The sequence below is a fragment of the Primulina tabacum genome, chromosome 5 (genome assembly GCF_025594145.1).
Source record: "Primulina tabacum isolate GXHZ01 chromosome 5, ASM2559414v2, whole genome shotgun sequence".
Classification (NCBI taxonomy): Eukaryota; Viridiplantae; Streptophyta; class Magnoliopsida; order Lamiales; family Gesneriaceae; genus Primulina; species Primulina tabacum.
Window position 1 is genome coordinate 278,247 of NC_134554.1, and position 24,565 is coordinate 302,811.

The 24,565-nt window shown below is 34.7% G+C and overlaps 2 protein-coding genes and 1 pseudogene across 3 annotated transcripts; 2 read left to right on the forward strand and 1 right to left on the reverse strand.

The window, feature by feature from the left end:
• Positions 1-4,526: 4,526 nt before the first annotated feature.
• On the reverse strand, positions 4,527-10,101 carry LOC142545077 (small ribosomal subunit protein uS17-like; annotated as a pseudogene).
• On the forward strand, positions 9,949-13,914 carry LOC142545120 (uncharacterized). The gene is made up of 9 exons (XM_075652098.1): positions 9,949-10,287; positions 10,368-10,555; positions 11,844-12,025; positions 12,110-12,394; positions 12,489-12,547; positions 12,651-12,687; positions 12,794-12,865; positions 12,967-13,291; positions 13,364-13,914. Exons 1-9 carry the CDS (start codon positions 10,140-10,142, stop codon positions 13,748-13,750), a joined length of 1,683 nt encoding a protein of 560 aa, XP_075508213.1. The 5' UTR covers positions 9,949-10,139; the 3' UTR covers positions 13,751-13,914.
• A 5,853-nt stretch (positions 13,915-19,767) lies between these two features.
• Positions 19,768-24,538, forward strand: LOC142545121 (calcium uptake protein, mitochondrial). 2 transcript variants are annotated; one of them, XM_075652099.1, is made up of 7 exons: positions 19,768-20,215; positions 20,330-20,397; positions 21,876-22,099; positions 22,271-22,354; positions 22,800-23,013; positions 23,643-23,939; positions 24,130-24,538. In XM_075652099.1, the coding sequence occupies exons 1-7, from the start codon at positions 19,873-19,875 to the stop codon at positions 24,346-24,348; spliced, it is 1,449 nt and encodes a 482-aa protein (XP_075508214.1). In that variant the 5' UTR covers positions 19,768-19,872; the 3' UTR covers positions 24,349-24,538. The 2 variants fall into 2 exon arrangements, with proteins under 2 accessions (XP_075508214.1, XP_075508215.1); XM_075652100.1 differs by lacking the exon at positions 22,271-22,354.
• Positions 24,539-24,565: the final 27 nt, after the last annotated feature.

The window sequence follows — 24,565 nt, forward strand, 5'->3', positions numbered from 1 at the left end:
ATAGTTTTTCTGGCAAAACTCTGCTCTAGCCAAGGATGATTTTAAATGGAAGAATGTAAACTAGGAATTACTTGTCTTTTTATCTTAAACATGTCTACGTAAAAATACAGGAAACTTCACAATTTTGGTATGAGCTCTTTTTATCGTTTTGAATCATTGATCCATCTTTTCATGTCCGTTGATTTTTCTCATTTTTATTATCGATGACTCAACACAATCATTGTTGTCCTAAAATCGAGACATATCTACCAATCGATGAGTTTTTATCATCACATAATATCGAATATCAATATACAATATAGTAGCAGTCGAGTTACTATTACCAAGTTTATCTGATCTTCAATAGACCTGAATACATTAGAATCTCTGCAACTTCTTGAATCATCCGTTTGGTACATGTGATAGGATAAGTAAATTATTAATAATTAGAGTGATTAAAAAATGAGATATATTGATTAATAGTATGGTGATATAAATAACATGGTGTTTGGTATTATTTTAAAATAATAGATTAATTTTGTAAATTTTATTGTAATGATCAAAATGCCCCAAATACTAATTAAATATATATTCTTAAAATAATTGGATAGATAATTTAATATTTATAATTATAATTTATATTTATTAAAATTAATTTAAATATATTTATTAAAAATAAATTTGTAAATATGCATTTACTTTAATAATTAAAATAACAATAATATTTTGAATTTTAATGTTAAATAAAATTTTAATAATAATTACAATATTATTGTTTTTTATTAAAATAATTATAAATATTTTTAAAATAATTTGATAGATAATTAAATATTTATAATTAATAATTAAAATAGTAGTAATATTTTGAATATTAATTTTAATGTTAAATAAAGTTTAGTGATATTATAATATTATTGTTTTTTTAAATAATTATAAATATTTTTAAAATAATTAATTTATAATTATAATTTATGTTTATTAAAATTAATTTAAATATATTTATTAGAAATATATTTGAAAATATTACGTTAATCATTAAACACAATAAATTAGAATTTAATAAATATTTATTTTCATAAGAGATAAGATGATAAAAATGTAATTTGTGGTGTGTTGATAATTTATCTCACTTAATTTGTTAGATTAATAATCAAATAATTAATCATAAAATTAGATCTTAAACGGGGTCAAAATGATTATTAATATATCTTAAAATTGTAACTTAGATAACTATGTGATTATTCATTTATCTTTATTTAATCACATCAACCAAACACTTTGTGAATTGAGCCGTTGATCGTAGTACCATAACCGATGGATGCAAATAATCCACTCTCGCAAACTAGTCACATCCCATAAGTTTTTTTTATATATATTTCTTTAATTTTTTATTTGACAATCCATAATGTTTATAATTATCTCTTTCTACACATTTTCCTCGTTTCTTTTTCTAAATGGAGTTATGAACATGATGTAACAACGGAGTCCATCACTGATGTAAGTCCTACCAAGACCCAATTGGCTAGGGTTAAAGATAACATGAGTATTTGGTTTGAAATACATGACACCCTATTGCCATTCAATATGAACCCGAATGTAGAAAGAGTGTATCATTAATGCAACTCCTACTAGATAACTCCCGATTGTCATTCAATATGAACCCAAATTTAGAAAATAATATGAACCCAGATTTAGAAAATCTAGTGTTTGGATTCCAAGCTCTATGTGCTTTTTCCACATGTGAGATGATTGACCCTTTATAAAATCTTAATTTTTGTTTGGTAAAATGTTATTAAAACAACTCATAAGGTATAAAAATAAGGTTATGAGTTTTTTTTTTTCCTAAGTAAGAGTGAAATAGAACAATCAGTTGTTATAGTATGCATAGCAGAATAGTTGGACATAAAAAAAATTTGATACTTAATATTATATCTCTCCCTATATTAAAACATTAAAAGGTTGTAAAACCAACTATCATAACAGGTTTTTCATTTATATTAATCAATTAGACCAACAGAATCTATGTTCGTGGGATTAACAAAAAAAACATACAACAAATGAATATTTAAAGATGTTGGTAATGATAGTATCTAGGTGATAGTGACAACATATAATTTTGGTTTACCATACTATGATGCGGCACTGATATTGAAATTTTCAATTTGGAGGAACAAGTTGAGCCCGAATTCAAATTGTATTGGTAAATTTAATGTAATACCCGAGAATTTGACTATTGTAATCTGAGATGATTTATTGATTATGAACTGAGGTGATTATAGTCGGGCCATTCCGAGACCAGACTGGGCAAAACATATGAAAAGTACAATGTTTGGACAGAACTGTTGGCGCCCGAGCGGTAGGAAACGACCGCCCGAGCGCCAGTGTTCAATAAGAATAGCATTCGGGCAGAACCTGTGGCGCCCGAGCGGTAGAAAATTACCGCCCGAGCACCAATGGATAACAAGCCGAGTACCGGGCAGAGTGTTCGGCGCCCGAGCGGTAGTTTATAACCGCCCGAGCGCCGACTGAAAATCATGGAGAATGGGACATGTATCTTTACATGCACTTGGGATATATATATATATATATATACATATAGTCACGTAATTCTCAGAAGAAATCGAGGGAGAAGCTCGAGGAAAGAGAAAGGGTTCTGTGATTGTATTAAAAATCCCTACGCCTTTTGTGAGAAATCCGCTCGTCCGATTTTGAATCCGACTTCGGTATTGAGTTCCTATCGACGTAGGCTACAACTGGACGTAAGTTTTGCTACGTTTTGATAAGATTTGAAATTATGGTATTGTCAAAATCTGATATGATTCATATATGATGTTCTTGTCATGTTAGACATCGTATAATCGAAACCGGACTGGAGAACAGATATCATATGAAATTGTTATGATTTTCGGAGTAGTTTTGGAGTCGATTTGATATCAGAATTGAATTGTTATCGATTATGAGGTGTTGGAATTGATATCTGACTGATATAGTAGTGCAGGATATATTGAAATTATGACATCATATTGTTGAAACAGAATTTGATTGAATTCTGATTATATCCAGTATTGATTGAGTGGTGTATTGATGTCGTACCCTCAATATTGTATTGTCAGATTGAGTATTGACAGGCTTTGAGTTCGAGATTTCGACAAAGTCAGAGTATCAGAAAGAAAGGTATAAACTAATGTTGAGTTGAGATTGCACAACTCGAGTGAGGTTTGACTCGAGTTTCCCTAAATCACATACTTAATTTATTGCATTGATATTTGTAATTGATGAGATTGATGTTTGTAGTCTATTGATTTATAGTCACTGCATGTATTGACTACTGATTCGCTAATCATCGGCTGATTCGTCTAGTTACTGTATGCATGTATTGACTGCTGATTCGCTAGTCATTGGCTGATTCGCCAAGTTATCGGCTGATTCGTCTGGCTATCGGCTGATTCGCCTAGTCCCTGACTGATTCGTCTAATTATTGGCTGATTCGCTTAATCTTTGACTGATTCGTCAATTCTGTGGCTGTTTCGTCAGACACTGGATATCGGAATTATATCGATGCCGTTTAGGGTTGAGTCATTCCTATCGACTGAGATTCAATATAATTCTCAATATTCAAAATCGGGATCCCTAGGTTAGAGTTGAGTCGAGTCTGAGACGACGCGTTGTTTGAGTCAAGTCTGATACGACTAGTTGATTTACAGTTTTGATATCATACATGTTTGTTGATTGGCTGCATGTGAATGATATTTGTTATATGCTTTTGTATATGTTTCTATATGATTGCATGTTTACATTGTTTATACTGGGATTTATTCTCACCGGAGTTATCCGGCTGTTATCTTGTTTTGTATGTGTGCATGACAACAGGTGGGGCTGGATCAGGGTCAAGAAGAGGATGAGAGAAGACAGTTAGCGTGGAGATCCAGACTTAGGAGTACATCTGTTATATCACCTGAGATGTAGTGAAGAAACAGTAGTTATTATGATTTATGATTGTACAGGACTTGTACTTAGATCTGAATAGTGATCTTGCAAATGAGATAGGACTTATTTCATATGCTGCGTACTCTCGTATTTTAAAGAAAAAAATTTTAGACCCTATTTATTTTAATTGATTAATTATTCCCAGAAAGTGATTAAGAACTGAATTAAGTTCGGGTCCCCACATTTAATATGCCTTGGAGCAGCCCATCTGCACTCGATACGCTAAAAAGTCCAACAGGATTAGGCCCACTTTCATCTAAAAAAGAAAAAACAAAAACAAATTGTTCTAGATTAAACCTAGTGTGAACTAACATTTCACATTTGTGATTCCATCATCCTTTCTCAAACTTAGTCATGTAGATATATAGTCATCACTACATATTCAACATCCTCCAAACACAGAAACTATAACCTTAATGCATCATTCACTTTTGTTGCAAGATGAATCAACTTACGTCAACTTTCAATAACAGATCCACGAAAATTGTTCAAACAAAAAAAAATAAAACTCTAAAAAGATCCGCAATTTTAAATCCATCTTGAAACACACATTGCAGGTTTCACATTCCAGTAAAAGCCTTCTTTCCCCGACCAGAAGAACCAGCAAGTATAACCTTAAGAATATTAAACCTAACATTATTCGACAATGGCCTGCAAGACGTGATAAATTTATGAGAGATGAATCCCACAGCAATTCATAAAGTAAAAGAATACTAAGTTGACACTAACAGGTACTGTCCAGTGATAACATGGTCTCCCTTTCCACGCGGAAGAATGAGGATATATGTGTCGGAATAATAGAATATCTCTTCTCATATCTAAAGTGCATCAAAAATATATTGAAATCACATGAACAAAAACCACATAATATAGCATTAACATTCACACCTTTGGTACTTCTTAACCCAATGCAGCTAGTTCGACAGATAATGATTGTCATCATCTTAGCACTGTGGCATGTTCCACGGCCTCTAATAGACACATTACCGGTGAATGGGCATTTCTTGTCAATGTATGTGCCCATACAAAGTAAATCGAGATCATTAGAAATTATTTGAAAACTTACTATTTGATTTTTTATTTTTTTTTGCTATATTATTAAAAAACAACACAATTGACAAACCACCTTGATCTCTTTATATAACATGAACATCTCGAGCTCCCAAAATCATTAATTTATTATGTTTATTTTCGAGACAACAATACAAGGTTAACATGACTATTGAAGACAACAAATAAAACCGATATTCAAAAATTGGTTAAATTGGGAACCAATTTGAAGACAATGTTGGAATTATTTTGTGGGTTTACATAATTTAATTAATTGTACATGGACAAATTATCTAATAAAGAACTCAATAAGGTGATCTAATTAATTTTCGGTTTCCAAAATATTAAATAAATTGGTATGATCCACCTTATTTGTAGAACTCAGCCCAATTAAGTCTTGACTACTGAAATTATATAAAGTTATGGTCCATGAGTTGCATAGAATAACACATACTATATACGACACACATATTATAGATCTCTCTTCTTCTCTCATCTAAGACAAAAAATAAGGTGGTCGATTCTTTATTGTCTTGAAAGATTCATAACTTCAATGTTAGATCAATCGATGGATTCTGGTACGTGTTTATTGTAATTTATATTTTATGATATTTCGATATGAATTTCTAGCATGTTGTGATATATGAATTAATAACATGATTTATAGATTTAATTTTATTAAATCTCCAACAAGTAGCATTAGAGCCACGTTCATGTTGAATTATGAGATTTTTTTAATTGTTCGAAACAGAAAATTAAGTTTTGTTTTTAGATCTGAGACGATTTTCTTGCCTCTAAATTTTTTTGATTCAGATATGGTTTTTGAGTTTTCTGAATTTTTGATATGAATAAATTCATGTTTTTTGGATATTGTATTTTCGAATTTTACATCCAAAATTCATATTTATTTTAAAATTTAAAAATTGGAAATTCGTTTTTTTTTTTTTGAATTAGGGTTGGGCTGCCGGATTCATGGGCAAATCGGACATTCTCCGGCCATTTTCAAGCGGCGGTTGTTGAGGGGAAATATTTCCCATCTCCAGGAGCCCATATTAATCCATTTATTGATCGAAAACCGCCGCGACGTGATCAAATTTTTTACCCACAACTTTAGTCGCATGATTTTCGTCAATTTTCGCGATGATTTCGATCGATTTCTGGCTGATTGTTGGTCGGATATGGTATGGAGGTGGTCGGCTGAAGTAAGGCGACCCTGGGTCATGGTCGGCGATGACTGTTACGACCAGATGACGTGGCAGCAGCGATTTTTCAGCTAAGGTTAGGATTTGGAGATTTGGGGATTTTTAGTTGAATTTAATTCCTTATTTAATTGTCCAATTTTGAAACATATTTTAAAATTCAGGAATTTGATCTTTTATTAAATTTTAACTTCCACAATTCTGATTTGTGAAATTAAATTCGACCATTTCAAAATGTAATTGCATGAAATAAAATTAATATGAAATTATTCATTATTTTATATTCTTTTTTTTATTTCAAAAATATTTATGAACAAAAATAATTATGATGTGCAAATATTTTATTTCTTGCATAATAATTTAAGTTAAATTAATATCTTGTATCTCAAATTTGGTTAAATTTAAATTACATGTTAATAAAGCGATTTTTGAGATGTAGATATTGTTAAAGTTCAAAATAAATCGTGTTTCAATTTATGTGAAAAATAACCGACCCAGAGTAAGACTATATTTTGACCAAATTGCAAACACAATATATGATTTTAAAGTTCATCTAGATCTATTTGAAAAATAATCAGCCCAAAATAAGATTATTTTCTGGCCAGATTTTAGGTACAATATATGTTAGAACATTTTATGTTCGCAATCTTGATTTTGATGTTAACAAAACTTGTTATTTTGTTTCTAACAAGTTTATCTAGTGTGGAAAAAAGCTGAAACTGATCAGTTCCCGAGCCGAAACTGAAGCTATCGAGACGTCAACTGATTGTCAAAACTGAACCAGTCCAACTGATATATCAAAGACCAGTTTCATTGATTGTCCAGCTAATAAGTGGTTCAGCAGAAGATTTTCAGAAGCCCGACCAGCTGATGAAGAGTCCAATTGATGAAGAACACAACTGAACAAAACAACTGATACAGTGAAATAAGTTTGGACTGATTTTACCAGACCAGTTCAGAGAACCAGTTCACCAGACCAGTTCAGAGCATCAGTTGTAACTAATCAATCGCATATCACGACAAGACTATCAAATGGAATCCAGCTAAGCACGAATATACAAGGTACAAGCTACAAGCTACAAACTACTTCACATAGAAGGTACAATAATGGACGTTGCAGCAGAGCTAAAAGAGGAAATCTTCCAGAACAGTTGTTAGAATGAAGAGACGTATCGTAAGGAAACACATGCAAATACAACAAACATTATTATTGACTCTTCATGTACGGTCAGGTAATCGTCTATAAATACCAGATCAAGACCATTAAAGAAGGCGCGGAACTACAACAAAATACTAGCGTGTGAAGAAAACAGATGACACGCTTATTTCATATCAGAATACTAGAAGCAGTTAGCTCAGTTGTGTGAGAACACTTTCGTGTTATATTGATTAGGTCAGTTCTCACATATTCACACATAATCACTAACATATACAAAGAGTTGAGCTTATTGTTTAACTGAGTTATTCTTCACACAAAGACATTAAATATTGTATTTGTAGTCTTGACATGAAATACGCTAAATATTATGTGGATTGTCAAGTGTTGCCTGTAATCCTGAGTGCTAGGAGTTCTAGTTGGATGTTGCCTTTCTGAAGTGAGTTTGTACATGGTGTTGTATAAATCAAAGTCTTCTAGTGAATCCTACTCGAGGTGGTAGAAATGATGACGCTGGAGTAGTTGAACTCTCTGAACATTCATAAATATATTATGTGTCTTTTAACTGTTTAACTATTGTTTTAAAATTGATTTAATCAGTTCAGCAAATGTCAGTTCAGTTCTTCCGTAACTGGACCGATACAAGCCCGAACTGATTATCTTATTTCAGTTATTCAGTTTGCACAAGCTAAAAGCGTTAAACTGTTCAGTTTTCTTAACGAATGATTATTTCGAGTGTTTTTCGCTTGGTTTGAAAACCAAACTCGATTTAATTAATCGGTATATTCATTCTTAGAACACAAGCTATTGCAGCTTATGAAGAATATTGTGTTTGAAGCACCTTCAAGGATGTCAAAACCAATTTTTTCAATATACATTCTTCGAGTGCATGTATATATATGTGAAAAATAATCGGACCAAATGAATGCTATTTTTTGGTCATATTGTAGACATAACGAGTGACAAAAAATATGTGTTTATATCTATGCACAAAATAATCGGTCTAAAGGAAAGTTATTTTTTAATCAAATTATAACCACATAATTATATGATCTTAGAGCGTGTTAAACTATGCGAAAATTAATCGACCCAAATGAAAAATATTTTTTATCAGAATATGATATTAAATTGTGTTAAATTTATGCGAAAATATTTGACCCAAAAAAATGTCATTTATTATACGACATACGATAAAAATGAGTAGTTGATTTATTATTGCCATTTAACATAAAAAGAAAATATTCTAGCATTCATCCGAAGCATCAGTAGCAAGATCAAAAACAAGAAGTTGACCATTAACAGCCTCGGGAGAAGTCTCGAACCCCCAAACCGATGCTCTTCCGGTAACGGTTGCCTCCTTTACCGGGAGCCTTACCTTTAACTGATTTGTTGGAGCTACAAATAAAAAATAATAACGATGTAATGTAATTCATCCTGTGCCTAGCACAAATGACGATGAAATCTTTCTTACAAAAGGAAAACCTTGAGCTGCTTCAAGAATGCCTTCTCGGTCGGGAAACCATTTAATTTAAAAAACCAAACAATCAGAAAAATAGAAAAAGAGGGAGAGAGTCGACTGATCGAGAACCTGTTCCGGCAGTGGTTGATTGATTGGTGGATACTGGAGAGGAAACCTCAAAAAGGCTTTGGGCTCATAAAATGAATAATCCTCAGGCCCACAAATATTAAAAAGGGGAAAATGAAATATTTTTCTTTTAATTATAAATTTTTTATATTAAAATTAATTTAAAGCAATAACTAGATAAGTTGATAACAATATATTGATTTTTTGTGAGACGGTCTCACGAATTTTTTTCTGTGAGATGGGTCAACTTTACCGATATTCAAAATAATAAGTAATATTCTTAGCATAAAAAGTAATATTTTTCCATGGATGACCCAAATAAAAGATCCGTCTCATAAAATATGACTTGTAAGACCGTCTCACACAAGTTTTTGCCCAATATATAAGAGCGAATTGGAGTTAAATAGTTTTGATTTTGAATACTATCAACATTTAAAAGAATCTAATTATTTAAACTAGTTGGATAGTATAAACATTTAAAGCAGAAATGAAAAAAAAAGTCACATGATTTACCTTCAGAAAAAATATATATGTTTTTCCATGAAAGTATTTATTTTAGAAAGAAGACTTTCAGGCTATATATATCTACATAAATACACAGCACATATTCGCCGTAGCTTTAGGCGGAATAAAATGCGGTGTTGATTAGAGCAGATGTGTGCTTTTCGGTGATCAATCCGACTCTGACTAAATACCGATAATATTCAGCAATTTCTTACTTAATTATTGATATTAATTATTAGATATTGACTCACCATATCCCTGACCCTCTTCTGATTCAGGAAAAGTCTACATACACACGACGCCAAAAAAGAGCAAGAGATGGTGATATATATATATATATACATTTAAAAAGGTGTAGAGTGTGGGACGTGGCTCAACCCAAGTCAAAAAGCGCGCAATTGTGGGAAAAATATTGCTGGGATTGTATCGAATCCGATGCTCATTTGGTATTCGACACCATTATTTTAAACACCATGATCTGTCTGTCTTTTTGTATGTCTCTGTCAAACTCTATATATGAATTATCATTATTTTCCAACTAATCCCAGTCATTCATTTTTCCATAACCCAACCACCGCCGATTTAAGAAACGTATACACCTTTTTTACCAACCTGCAAATTTCAAAAAGGACACAAGACATTCTTTTATCTACATGCCAAATTTGTTTCCCACAGATACATGAATCGATCCAACCCGATCTTGCCATACCAAACCATGCTATGTTCCAGGTCTCTGTTACTTTACCTTGTTGCCATCTTTCTGCTTCTTTCATCAGATTTACCATTTGCATCTTCTTCAGACTCTTTTCATACATTCCCAGCTTCAGGTCAGCAACTCACCTCAATCACTACTTGTTTTCCTTTATTTAATGTCGTGCTACTTCCCGATTTCCTGAAACTCATGCAGGGAAACACAATGAGGGTAAGGGTCATGGCGGGATGCTTGTGTCTTGGGCTAGACCGGAGAGATTGCTTGCTGATAATCTAAGCGAGCCTCTTGCGCTTGCTGCGCACAGAACCTACAGAAAAGACCCTCTTAATGATTTTAAAAAATACACGGGAGGCTGGAACATCAGCAATCGCCATTACTGGGCTGTAGGTCTTTAAATATTTTAACTTGTTTTTCTTACGCTCGTTAGTTGATGTACGTTTTGGGCTTCACATCAGTCACTTTTTTACTTCCTCCACCATGAAAACATTTTTTTTATGTTCTTCGAATTTTTTCTCTGAAAGTAGTCTTTATTTTCTGTATTTCTAGAATTATTTGTTTAAGAGAGATCATTACTCTCATATGGGTCCGTGGAGAAGACGCATTGCTCATCCATTAGGCTGTGTGAAGAACCTTTTTTTCCATTTACTCCCATAGTTATGGGCTATGAATACAGATTTTAGTATAATTCCATACAAATTAGCCATAAAAAGACTGAAATAACTTCAGTATCAAACAGAAGAATTGATAGTTTGGTTTCTATTGAATTTGAAGTAGATGGCGGTTTGAAACCCGTGACTTAAAGGATTGAGATCATTGATATAAGGTAGGATGAGCAAGGATACTATCTGATTTGATGCTACGCTTGGGGCAAAGGGAAAAAGAGCATCCATGTAGCTGTGTACAGGCCACCACATCTCATATATTATGGATATTTGATTTTTATCCACCGGTTAGAATTATATGAGTCAATAATATCCTTGATCCCACTTTCTGCAGTTTGGTTTTTTCGTTGATGATGATGAACATGAATTTCCATGCTAAAATATTTTGAACGTACTGATATTGAAACCAAGTATGATTTTAAGAACTATATAGGCATGACTAAATGTGCGCAATGATTGCCTGATTCAATGTTAACAAGATTTTATTTTAAGTTATTTGACTTTTGTAGTTGACACTAAAGTGTGCATAATCTTTTGGGAAAAGAGGCGTGCCCTGTGCCGAAATGGCCTAATGCATGTGAACTAAATACTAAATTACTATATGTCTCCATTTTTTTGGTTCTGTCATCTTATATTGGGATGTATTCTGCTGGTTTTAAGCTCAGGCTCCTTGTGAGTGCATAGTGGCCAAAAGGATGCAGCTGAACTATTTCTGAAAAAAAGAAATTATCAGACATTTGTTCTTTGCTTTGAACTTCAATCTTACGTTGACCCGAAAGAGTTGATATGGAATGCTTGGTTAGAATCAGCGCTGCATATTGTTGCAATGCAGTGATGCCCCAAACACATGCCAAAATTTTGATCACGGCATGGTGAAGACTTTCAAGTCATTTGATAAACAACCAAATTTCTATCTTTTTATTAAAGCCTCATAACTCGTTGCAGGTTGATCTGAAATAACTGTTAGCCATGTTTTCATTAATTGATATCAATTCATATTTAATTGCAGTCAGTTGCATACACTGCCATTCCATTTTTTGTGGTGGCAATAATCTGGTTTGCGGTTTTTGGGCTTTGTTTGTCTCTCATCTGTCTCTGCTACTGTTGCTGTCGGAGAGAACCTTATGGCTATTCTCGAATCGCTTATGCACTCTCTCTCATCTTCCTCGTTTTCTTTACCATTGTTGCAATGTACGCACACACTCTCTCTCTCTGTTTAAACACATGTATGCACACACATTTGGAGTGAAACTAATCTCTGTCATGCTTGTTCAGCATTGGATGTATTGTATTATACACTGGTCAGGGGAAATTTCATAGTAGTACGATGAATACTTTGGAATATGTCGTTCATCAGGCAGATATCACATCTGAGAGTCTTAGAAATGTGTCAGAATATCTTTCTGCAGCCAAGCAAATTAACGTGGAGCAAGTTTTTCTACCTTTGAATGTCCAAATGGACATTGACCAGATTCAATCCAAGATAAACTCTTCTGCTAATACCCTTGCAAGCAAAACAGAAGATAATTCAAAAGACATAAAAGATTTAATTCGATCAGTGTGAGTTTGAATCCCAGTTAGAATTCTCGTCCTTCACATGTATATTTTTTTCGTTTGCATTTAGTTTGAAAATGATATGAAAATGTTCTTTCAGGAGATTGGCTCTTATCATACTCTCTGCTGTCATGCTTCTTTTAACATTTCTTGGATTCGGTATGACTAATCCCATTCCTCAAGTTGGAAGAAAGATAATTGAACTTCTGCTCATGATATTTTTTACTTATGTCTATTCAACTTTGGAATTTCCTCTTTGCAGTGTTTTCAATTTTTGGCATGCAGTTTTGTGTGTACATGTGAGTGATTTGGCTATTTACCTTTGACCGTATCTCGTGTAATTTGATTATTCAAGTTGTGCCTTGACAGGTGGTTGCATTAATGTTCATGATCTTTTGGTTGCAGCTTGGTGATCACTGGATGGATTCTTGTGACAGGGACGTTCATACTGTGTGGAATTTTTCTTCTCCTCCACAAGTTAGAATTCTATTGCTTTTACTTATTCTGTCACTGTTCTTAGTACTCAGATGGATAATTATGTGATCGTAATTGACATCTTCCTTTGGTATATATTTTAGTGTGACCGGAGATACATGCGTCGCAATGAATGAGTGGGTCCAAAATCCGACCGCTCATACAGCACTTGATGATATATTACCATGTGTGGATAATGCCACTGCACAAGAAACCTTGACAAGAAGCAAGGAAGTAACATCCCAATTGGTCACTTTAATCAACACAGTAATATCTAATGTCTCGAACATCAATTTTTCCCCCAGCTTTGTTCCTCTCTACTTCAATCAATCTGGGCCACTCGTACCAAGCCTTTGTAACCCTTTTAATCCTGACCTGACTCCTCGAACTTGTGTACCTGGTGAAGTGGATTTGAACAATGCGACACTGGTAAGTTTGGGGATGTATTGTTTTAGATGGTCAAATGCAGCTTTGAAATATATATATGAATACGATATGCAGGTATGGAGTGGATACGTATGTGAAGCATCACCAAATGGGATCTGTGTAACGACGGGACGTCTGAATCCAACCATTTATGGTCAGATGGCTGCTGGTGTTAATGTGAGCTATGGTTTGTATCAGTACGGTCCATTTCTGGTTGATCTTGAAGATTGCACTTTTGTGAGACAAACATTTTCTGAAATAGATGGGGTGTACTGTCCTGGACTAAGAAAATACAGCCAATGGATATATGTTGGTCTGGTGATGGTAGCCACTGCGGTGATGTTGTCTCTAGTATTTTGGGTTATATATGGAAGAGAGAGAAGGCACCGCGTGTATACGAAAGAGCATATGAGAGGAGGGGTGGATGATTTTGAAGGTGATCATATTAAGCACACGAGCTGAGGTGGGCATGGTTATATATTGTGTTGATGCTTTTTAATAGACCGCAGGATCTGTGAATTAGCAGTGCTTGATGAACACAAGATTTGTAAAAATAACGTACGTTTTAAAATCTTTATTGTACCGCGAGAAGTTTAGCTGAAACACGTCTATTATTTAAAATACTACTAGAATTTTTTTTAAAGTTAAATCTCAAAATATACATTTTTATTTCAAAAATATATATTTATAGGCATGCATGCAATATCTACCGTCAATCATATAATTTAAAAATAAAAGGTATTCAACTAATGGATAAAATTATTGCAGCTTAAAAAAGCTTAAATAAACAACATGCAAGTCATGTCAAATCATAAACATATAAAAAATAAAATGTAATAAACTACCAACTCAATCACATGATGTGTGGAAAAAGTATGGTCCTCGGGTTAACGCGCGCACATCCAACTCCGCCTACTCAGTCTTCGGCTCTTCCAATCTCCTCATCAATATGTTCACATGCACCATTCACACCTAGTGAGTCTAAAGACTCAATATTCTAAATCGTTATAACAAGTATATATATATATATATATATATATATATATATATATATATATATATATCATGCAACAGTGAAAAATACTGTAATTAAAAATACATTTCATGAGCTTCAAATCGTAAATATAAACGTAACATGAAAAAAAAAAGTTTTCTTATTGTATCATATCAATAAATATGTATTCACTTATCTTTATATGTTGTGACTTTCGTATCATCATATTAATTGATGGATTCATCTACGCATAATCGCGATATCCGGTGACGGGGACATCAGCGACAGTATTGCTCATCCACTGAGCATTGGCCTTAGATGTCTTCGTATTATCGTATCATCATATTTGTAAGGATCTCGTATCGCATTATCGTAAATCATATGTTGACATTGTATTGTTATTAAGTGCATGAAGTATATAAGTGACAATTTTTACTATTTTCAGCATAATTGTCTGAGTATTAGTTCAAATGAAATGAAAGCAATTTCATTAAAAATCTAATACATAGTACTAAAACTTTCATGTTTTGAGTTTTGTCCAATCCATTTGGAAATAAGGACAAAATCATTTCAAAGTGTATTGGGTGCATTGAAGTTCCTACATTGACACATTTTGGGAGACCGAGTATAACTTTCGAATCCAATATCCAAATTGGGTGAGGTTAGTGGCAAATGGAAGCCAAGACATAGATCTACAACTTTCACGTTGACCACTTTTGCTAATTCGAAACCTAGCGTTCCGGGCAGAACATGGTGCCTAGGGCGCTACTTCCTGTGCGCCCCAGCGCGAAATTATCAAAACTTTTGGACAGAAATCGCTCCGGGCAGAGCTCGGCGCGCTAGGGTGCCATTTCTTTACCACCCCAGCGTGCATACATATATATAATGTTGATAAGAATGAGTTTTGCAGAACAAATCTCGTTTCTTTCTCTGAATTTCGAAAAAAAGTTTGGAAATCGAGTTCTATCATATGAATCTCTACTTGAAACATTGTCGAAACTCGAAACAAATTATATATTCAGAATCCTCGCGTTGAGAGCGTTCTTTTGAGGTAAATTTCTTTTGGTTTCAGCGCTGTTATTTATTGAATTGCTGGAATATCATGTATTTGAAGTCGAGATCAATATATGCGATAGAATAACTGACAAGAAACTCATGTTCAAAGTCGGAATTGAATTATGTTATGATTTCAATTTTATATGAATTTTCAAAGTTACAAAAGATTTTTGATGAATTTATTGATTGAAATGAATATGTTGATGTTGTAGATTGATTATCTATACTGAAATCTTAAAGATACATTGACTGGAGACGAAGAATTTAGATATGTTGCTATCGAGTAACATACGACAGGTATCTATATCATATGATATATGTTTGATTGATTTGACTGAATATGGTCTATATGTCTTATTTGTTTAGTTGATGTGACATAAATGACATTTATATTTATATATCGATGTATAAAATAAATCTTTTGTTAACACACATCATTTTATTCACATATTGATATATGACATGCACCTTGAGCTATGATCCTTGGATATCTTTATATCATTAGATTTGATTCTGGGATTTGTGAACACGATGCTATGTTTGGCATTATGTGGCCCTTAAAAGCATAGTCATTCGTGGCCCCTATGATTGATTGATTGAGATTTGGGATTTGATGGCGCTTTGCCGACTCTATCATACGATCATCCCTTATACTTGATTGAGGTTGGTGTGCCAGCTCGAGCATTGATTTGATAGTGATTTGATTGGTTATGATACATGCTCATTGGATGGGCATTTGACCTGATATCCCCACGACATACATACATTGTATATCATATATCATTGTGTAGATACATGTTGTATATATTATGGTTGTTCCATACGGAGCTTGTGCTCACCCCTAAGGGGCACTGTTGTTGTCTTTGTGTGTGGCCAATGGCAGGTACTCCAGGTTATCAGGAGACCGAAAAGGGTACTTCTCGAGGGAGTCACATCTGAGTTGAGGTACCGGAGAATGTCCTGAGGATATGAGTTGTTGTATGTAGTTGATTTTGATTATGTGTGGGCATATTTTATGATGTGATACGTTTAGATAAGACTTTATTATATACTATTTTTAGTATCATAATTAAAGTTGTCACATTTTGGGTTCATTGTAAAGTAACATTTTCACTTGTTTTTCGCTTTAATTAATTAACCCTAATCAAATTGCATTGTAATAACGATTAAGAGTTAATGGCCCACAATATTAGTCAAAACCAACTCCCTTCCTCCAAAAATATGTCATTGTATTCATCACTTTTAAAAAGCACGCATATACGTAATTTTTCTTAGAATAAAGCATGCATCGTATTTATCATATTTCCATAAAAAGTCATGTTCGTGATATCATAAACATTTAAAACATGAAATTTTTGGGATCAGGGTGTTGTCAGGACTACTAACTCGACCCCAGTGCAAAATGATCATCTTTCCCCTAGAAACCCTAATTGACCGTTTTACCATTGGACCCCAAAATTTTGACCCGAAGCCAACCAAACACCTCAAAACATATTTATAATCATTTCTTAGACGTAAACTAGAGCTCGTTTCATAACTTATATGATTCGTTTTAAAACTTGGACCGGGGTCCCGGTTTTAATCCGAGTCAACCCGAAACTTGACAAAACTTTCTCAAATTTTAACCACAACTCATTCACACCCTACCAGCCCCTAAACAACGCAATTTCAGCCATTTTGAACCCCTTAAAGCTCGCTGCTACCCGCTGGAATTTTCTACACTATAAGCCCTAACCCTAGTTGCACCCACGGCCCCGAATTCGATCCTAGAAAAAAAACCAATGTGTCCAGCCCTTAACCAACTATCCTAAGACCAAGATCAAGACGTGGACTCACTATTGGACCAACCAAACCCACGCCTACAGCCCCATGCACGCTGGTTGCTCAGATTGTCCGAAATTCACACTAACATTCCACATACTCTTCGCATAGGTCCAAACCTCACGTCCAGCAGCCCATGAACCCTACCCAGCCTCGAAATGGATCCACCAGGGTCTGAGCCATGGCCTAGACCGAGCCCATGCATGCTGCTCCCATCCCTTCCCCCCAATATAGCCATAACGAGCCTTACCCTAGACAAAACCCATCGGCCTTAACCGTATCTCGACCGACCCTCGACTTCAGCACCTTGACACCTTCGATATCAGCCTACACGGCCCTTAAAAGACTTAGATTGAGCAGTCCCTTGCACCAAAACATAGAAAACGTGAGTTATATGCAAAATGGTGGGCGTATTTCATGACAAACCTTGCAAAAATGATGCAACGTAAAATATATATGCATTCCTCATGCAAACATACACACATCATCATAAAATAGCGTGAATGATGAGAAAAAAAGGATTTATGACGTGTTTTTGCGTTAATACGCTCGGAACCTTTGAGATATACGCGTAGAATTTGTACCGGAGAGACGGGGAAGAAACCCTTTGAAGAACTTTGAGAAAACCTAAGGAAAAGAGCTGTTGAAATTTTGAAAAAGGCTGCTGCTAAATGGAGAGGGCGGCCACATGAGTGGAGGTAGGTTCAGGGTTTACTAATGAGGTGTTTAAGTCATAATATAAGGTGCAAATGAGCCCTTAATTAAAAATAAAAGGATTAAAAGGGTTTTAGGGTCATTAAGCAATAAAATAATCTCATCAAGCCCAAAAGCACTCCTGAAAAATATTTCGTTTAGGTATTTTTTCGAGTCCTCAAAAAGTCCCGCGACTCGCTAAATTTTGCATACCGGTTTATAATACGACTCGTCGAGTAAAAATACTTTAACAAGATCTATTTTCAAAATCATCCTTATTAACAACATATATTAAATAATTAAAAATAATTATTTAATAAAAATATTTTTCCTTATTTATCTTCGGTCTCCGTTCTTCGTTTGAGCGTGAAAACTACTAAAAGTTTTTATGCATGAACAACATGCATTAAATGCATTAAAAATAATTAATTAAAATGTCTAATGAATTTGATAACTTGGATGCATGTAGTTCACGTGTACATGCAATATTTTGGGACGTTACATTAGCAGTCTATAATTGATTACGAATTTAAAATATTCCCAAAGCTAAATGGGTAGAGGCCCCTAGCTAGCTTCCACACCACCTAAACCAAATAGCTTCCAAATCATCTCACGAATCTTTATCTGTGAGACGTGTCAATTCTACCGATATTCACAATAAAAAGTAATACTCTTAGGCTGCGTTTGGTTGGAAGGATAGGATAAACTAATGATTAGTATGTAAATGATAAAGAAAATGATTGTGGTAGGATTGTAATATATGGTGTAAAATAATATTATGTTTGGTAAGATTTTTAAGTGTAGGATAATTTTGAATTTTTTTATGAAAAGACAAAATTGCCCTTCTCCTTCGCGACGGCGGCGGCCGAAAACGGCAGGCGGCGGCCAGAAACGGCCGGCCGGAAATGTCGACCGGCGCCGGAAATAGTCGGCGCCGGCAGTCCGTCGGCGGTCGGCCGGCGGCGATCGTGGCGGCGGTCGGTGGCAGGAAGTGGTGGTGAGTTTGAATATAAGAGAAGGGTAAAATTGGAAAAATAGGAGGTATTAAGAGTTGGATAAATAATCCTAGGGGGTGAGGAGGTATTATTTTAACCTACCTAATATAACCTAATCATTCATAGGAGGGATTGACTTGGTTAAATAATCACGCGTACCAAACAGCTGACTAGGTAGGATAAAATAATCTATCCCAGCTAATCATCCGAACCAAACGCGGCCTTAGCATAAAAAGTAATATTTTTCATGGATGACCTAAATAAGATACACGTCTCACGAAATACGGTCCGTAAGACTGTCTCACAAAAGTTTTTGTCAACCAAGTAATATATTCTTCTCCACCTCCCACTCCTGCCCTATCTCCTCCTACAAAATTTCGAGTTCCAGTCTAGTTTACACAATCTCAAATGTTCAGCTGAAAAAATCTATCTTATTTTATTTTATTATTATTATTATTAATTTAAAATAAGATTATCACTATATTTTATTTTCTCAAAATTATGTGTTGGGTGAAGAAGAAATTAAGGGAATTACGGATAGAAGTTTTGAAAGTGTTAATATCCGATGTAATTTTGAATTACTTGAGTGCTCTCCTCCGGTGATTTTGCAATATGACATCAATAATTATTTAAAATTGGATAATAATTAGATATATAATATTTCGAGCTTTATTATCAAATTACTATTCTCATTGTGATATTTCAATAAAATTAAAGCTATTATATATTTTTTTTTCATGTAAATGGTAGCAAAATAGGATATGACTACTGTTCAACTAAATGTTTGGACACGAGCTTTGCCAAATCTAGTTATATTTAGTTGCAATTTTGTATATTCAATATTAGTAATTATCGCACATCAAGTAATTCATTGATTTAAAATTATAATATAAATTTATTCAATTATTATTATCTTGTCAACTCAACTGCCGGGCAATAAAGAAGACTTACGCTGTTGTTGCGGGCTTTTCCATATTGACGTCAATTTTTACATCGCAAATCATCGTATAACCCGAATTAGCAATATGTACTGTTGGTCCGTACTTCGCCGATCATCGACGTCGATCCACCGATTTCCAACCGCCCAACGCTTCCACTCCCGCCGATTCGCCGCCAAAACGCCGCCCATGGAATCATCATATTTTCAAAGTAATCGCGATGATAATGTCAAAAGCAATCTACTAAGATTGATTTCTGCCGGAATAATTACCAGCTCTACCCTGGCCCTTTCGCTTTACTCTTTTTCACCTTCTTCTCTTGATTCCCCCATATCGATATCCTTCTCCGACTGGTCAACGCAACCCCCTGTTGCTTCTCTTTCACAATCCGCGTCCAAACCAAGTGAGGAATCTAAATTTCTCTTTGCAGGTAAAGTCTCACGTATTACTGTTGTTTGTTTGTTTTTTTTTTAACATTTAAACTGATAAAATGTTGTTCATTATTTTGCTATTATGTCGGCTTTTATTTTGTTTTGTGACGCAGATGCATATAGGAAAAAAGTATTCTTTAACTACGAGAAGCGTATCAGGATGCGTAGTCCTCCAGAGAAGGTATTATTTCTGGCATTGGTTGAGTTACACTTCAAAATATCAGTCTTCAGTTTTTTAAGGATAAATCCACTCCGCAGTCCCCTCTTTATTCTCCCTCTCTAATTGGTGTGAATTGATTATTGGAGAGAGCTGAAGTTTGAATGTTTCACAAGATATTTTATATTCTGATTAGTTACTAATCTGATCTCCTTATGCTTTGATACCTGAGTTAGCTTAGAATACATGGGACTGAATAATTGCGGATTTGACCATGGTGTTGTTACACATGGATTGATTAGAAATGAAATGATTAAAATCCACCGTCATTACATTGCAATGACTTATATTGACATAAAGTGGATTTGAAATTCATTCGAATTTTGCAAGTCCAAACATGTATCAATCCAAGTATAACCTAAATCTCAAATTCTCAGTGCACTTACTACGACTTGGAGCTTTTTATATATTGTAGGTTAAACATTCACTCAAATAGTATATTTGTCAACCAAAGTAAGAGAAAAAGAGTACATCAATGCAGCAACAAAGACATTTCCTATTTATGTTAAACAGGTACTTTAGGACTTCCTTTACGGTTGAAGTTCTTTAGGAGAAAATGCCACCCTCATTCTCAAAACCACTGTTTTGGTCTTGTCATGCTGTCTTAACTGGAGTCTTCAATGAAGAAAGTTGGGGATTGTACTGGCATTACACGTCTCTTAGCATAAAAAATGTGAATTCCATGTCTGATCAATACCACCGGACAATTTGTTTTGGGGGCAAACCAAATACTATATTTTTTCTCAAGAAATTATATGAACCATACCACCTTGCAGCAGAATACTTGATTGGGCTGAATTGTTTTTCATTTTGTAGACTCGCTAACTAGGAGAGTAGCAATGCTACTTTTAATTTGCTTATCCTTTTAGGGAAGCACAAGGACCTTCAATTCCCATTTGGAGGTTGAAGGAAAAGCCAATAAAGGACAGGAACTACCTGTTTCCATTGGTAACATAACAATTTCCTCGAGTGTGGAGTTTATACCAGTAAATAGCAGAGTTATAGGTAATATAATTTTTATTTCCACCAAACAGATAAGTTAATTGATTAAATAACTTATAATTTGAACTCATGTTGATGTACTCCTCTGTTGATCAGTCAAATTTCTGAGATCAGGATAACTTCTTTTCTCGAACGATCTCCTTGTCTTACATATAGGAGGCTTCAGTCTTCAGCCCACTTTTTGTTACAGAATGTTATGCATCTACTAGATTCTTGGAGCTGAACTATGATTATTAGCCTGATTAAAGGTGGCCAAAACTTTGTTTATTAATTTTTACAGTTTTTGTGTGCAAAATAATACGAGTAACAGGTATTTTAACCTAAAATTCTGTTGATCAAATCCAGAACCTTCAGATTCTTGTTGAATTTATTTTTCAAGTTAACCCTTGATTTTAGAAAACCTGTGAATTAACATCCAGACAATTGTGTTCCTCTCAAAGGTGTTTGCATATTTTGCATCAGTTCGTGCCAGCGATGGAGAAATTTTTATGACCCCGGCGGATTTGATGCGAGCACTTGTTCCTGTTTTCCCTCCATCTGAATCACACCTTGTAAGAGATGGACATCTCAGAGGGGAGAGGAGTCCTGGTGAATTGCGCTGTGCCCCATCTCAGTTTTTTATGCTCTTTGACACTAATAACGATGGTCTAATATCATTTAAAGAGTAAGCCGTGACTCAGAGCTTGTGTTTTATTATTTTTCCATCACATAGTTGAATTTTTCCCCTGCATCTTGTTTACTTTTCTTTTCTAATTTTCTCTTGCTCTCTTTTTCCTTGCATTTATCTCTAAATGTCTCCAATTGACTAAAATTTTATCATGATTATCTCCAATAGGTACTTATTCTTTGTTACGCTTCTCAGTATCCCAGAATCAAGCTTCTCTGTTGCATTCAAAATGTTTGATCTTGACTTCAGTGGGTAGGTACCAATTTGATGGTGAAGTTGGATGGGTGGAAAGTGGAGTATTGTCTTTTTGTTTTAGTCATATGTACTGAGAATAATTTGTGAACGCATTCAGGTTACGTATCTTAAATTCAATTGAATGGGTTGATTATTTTGTTCTTCAATCAGTGGTGGATTTTATCAATTTTAGCTCTCTGTTAACTAACAATGTTTGTGTACGAGTTTTTCCAAGAACCCAACTTTCGAAAACTTTATATGAATGTGGAAAAATCGCATGGTTTAATATTGACTTGAATTTTGCGCTTATCCTGCTGATGCCTGTACTCATACCTTTTGTTTGTATGAATGCTTATGAGAACTACAGAAATAGAGCGAGGGTGAGAGTGTAATTTCGACATTTATGCTCGATGAAGTTTTCTCAGCTGATGCAAGCAAACTGTTACTATTTTTATCCTAATAGGGAAATAGACAGAGAAGAATTCAAGAGAGTGATGATTTTGATGCGAGCTCATAACAGGCAAGGAGCACTCCACAGCAATGGAATTCGAGCAGGGCAAAACTTGGGCGGTTCAGTGGAAAACGGGGGTTTGGTGGAGTATTTTTTCGGCCCAGATGGCAATAGACGTCTCAAACATGATAAATTTGTCCAATTCTTAAGAGATTTGCACGACGAAGTGCGTCCATGACTCTGTATTTTCCTCCATTTTCAAAATCTGGGCTAGAGTTTCCAGGAATGTTTCCCCTTAGAGTTTTCATGGGTGTTCTTGGAAGAATATGCATTTTGTTCTCTCTCAGAAAATGCTCAAGTGCTCTATACACCTGCTACCTTAATCATTGCAACAGCATCTTGTAGAATATCTGTGCAGGCTTTTGCACATACTTGGCTTTGTCCCCTCCTAGTGAGCATGGATGATCCTGCTGTAGAGTTTATCATTCTGATACAATCAACGACCAGATAATTTATTGTTTGAGACTACTGTCGCCAATTAAAATGTTTCATTAACTGCACTGAGTTTGGTGTTAAGGAGTTGGTGAATTGCTGAGATTGTCCTGTATGTGCCTTTTTGTGCGTCTCCCATATTCTTACCTGCAACACTTTCTCATACCCTTTCATGGCAGGCATCAGATTGGAATCTTACATCTACGAGGAAAATATGTCACTATATTTAAGTAATTTCATCCTGTAGATAAACATTTTCAGTTTCTTTTGGTGCACTCTTGATATCATGATGAGAATATTATTATTATCGTTGTTGTTGTTATTATTATTTCATACCACGGTAATTGTGTCTATACTGTGCAGATGGTGAAGTTGGAGTTTGCCCATTATGACTTCAAGTTAAGAGGAACCATCTCTGCTAAGGATTTTGCATTGTCCATGGTTGCATCTGCTGATATGAAGAGCCTGAATAAATTGCTTGATCGCGTCGATGATTTAGATAATGAACCACGTCTTGGTAATATCCGCATCACACCCGAGGAATTTAAGAAATTTTCTGAGTTGCGAAGAAAGTTGCAGCCATTTTCTGTGGCACTTTTTAGTTTTGGACAAATAAATGGTTTGTTGATGAGGAAGGATTTACATCGAGCTGCTGAGCAAGTAGGTGTCTATGTTCGTCCTTTTCTGATTATTTTGCTCTTGATGAGCATCTTACTACATTAAGAATTCCATTAGGTTTCTTTAAAATCCTCCTGCCTACTTGTTTTGCTGTTCCTTTTGTAAATTTTGACTGGCAAAATGGCTGATCAATACGGTCATCACATGTTTGACTGGTGATTCTGATTTACAGGTGTGTGGAATTTGTCTTACTGATAATGTGATTGAGATAATCTTCCATGTGTTTGATGCAAATGGTGATGGAAGTTTGAGCTCAGACGAGTTTGTTCGAGTTTTGCAGAAGCGTGAAAGAGATATCGGTCAGCCATCAGAGGCAGGCGTGTGGAGCTTTTTTTCATGCTTCTGGCATTGTTCGAATGCGCACACCAATCCTCGGTTGTTATCCCGTTGATATTTCCTGCTTTTAATGTTGTAAATCCTAAAGATTCTCGTACTGGTTGGTGTCTTGGCATCTATATATGGTGTGAAACACGGGCCAGATATAAAGCTTAAACCTCTGGATATGTAAAACGCGTGGGTCCTACGTGATGCCCATATAATGTGCATTTATTCCGGAGTTAACAATCTTTAAAGCATGTGAAGCCGGTGACTTGATTATTAATAATAAG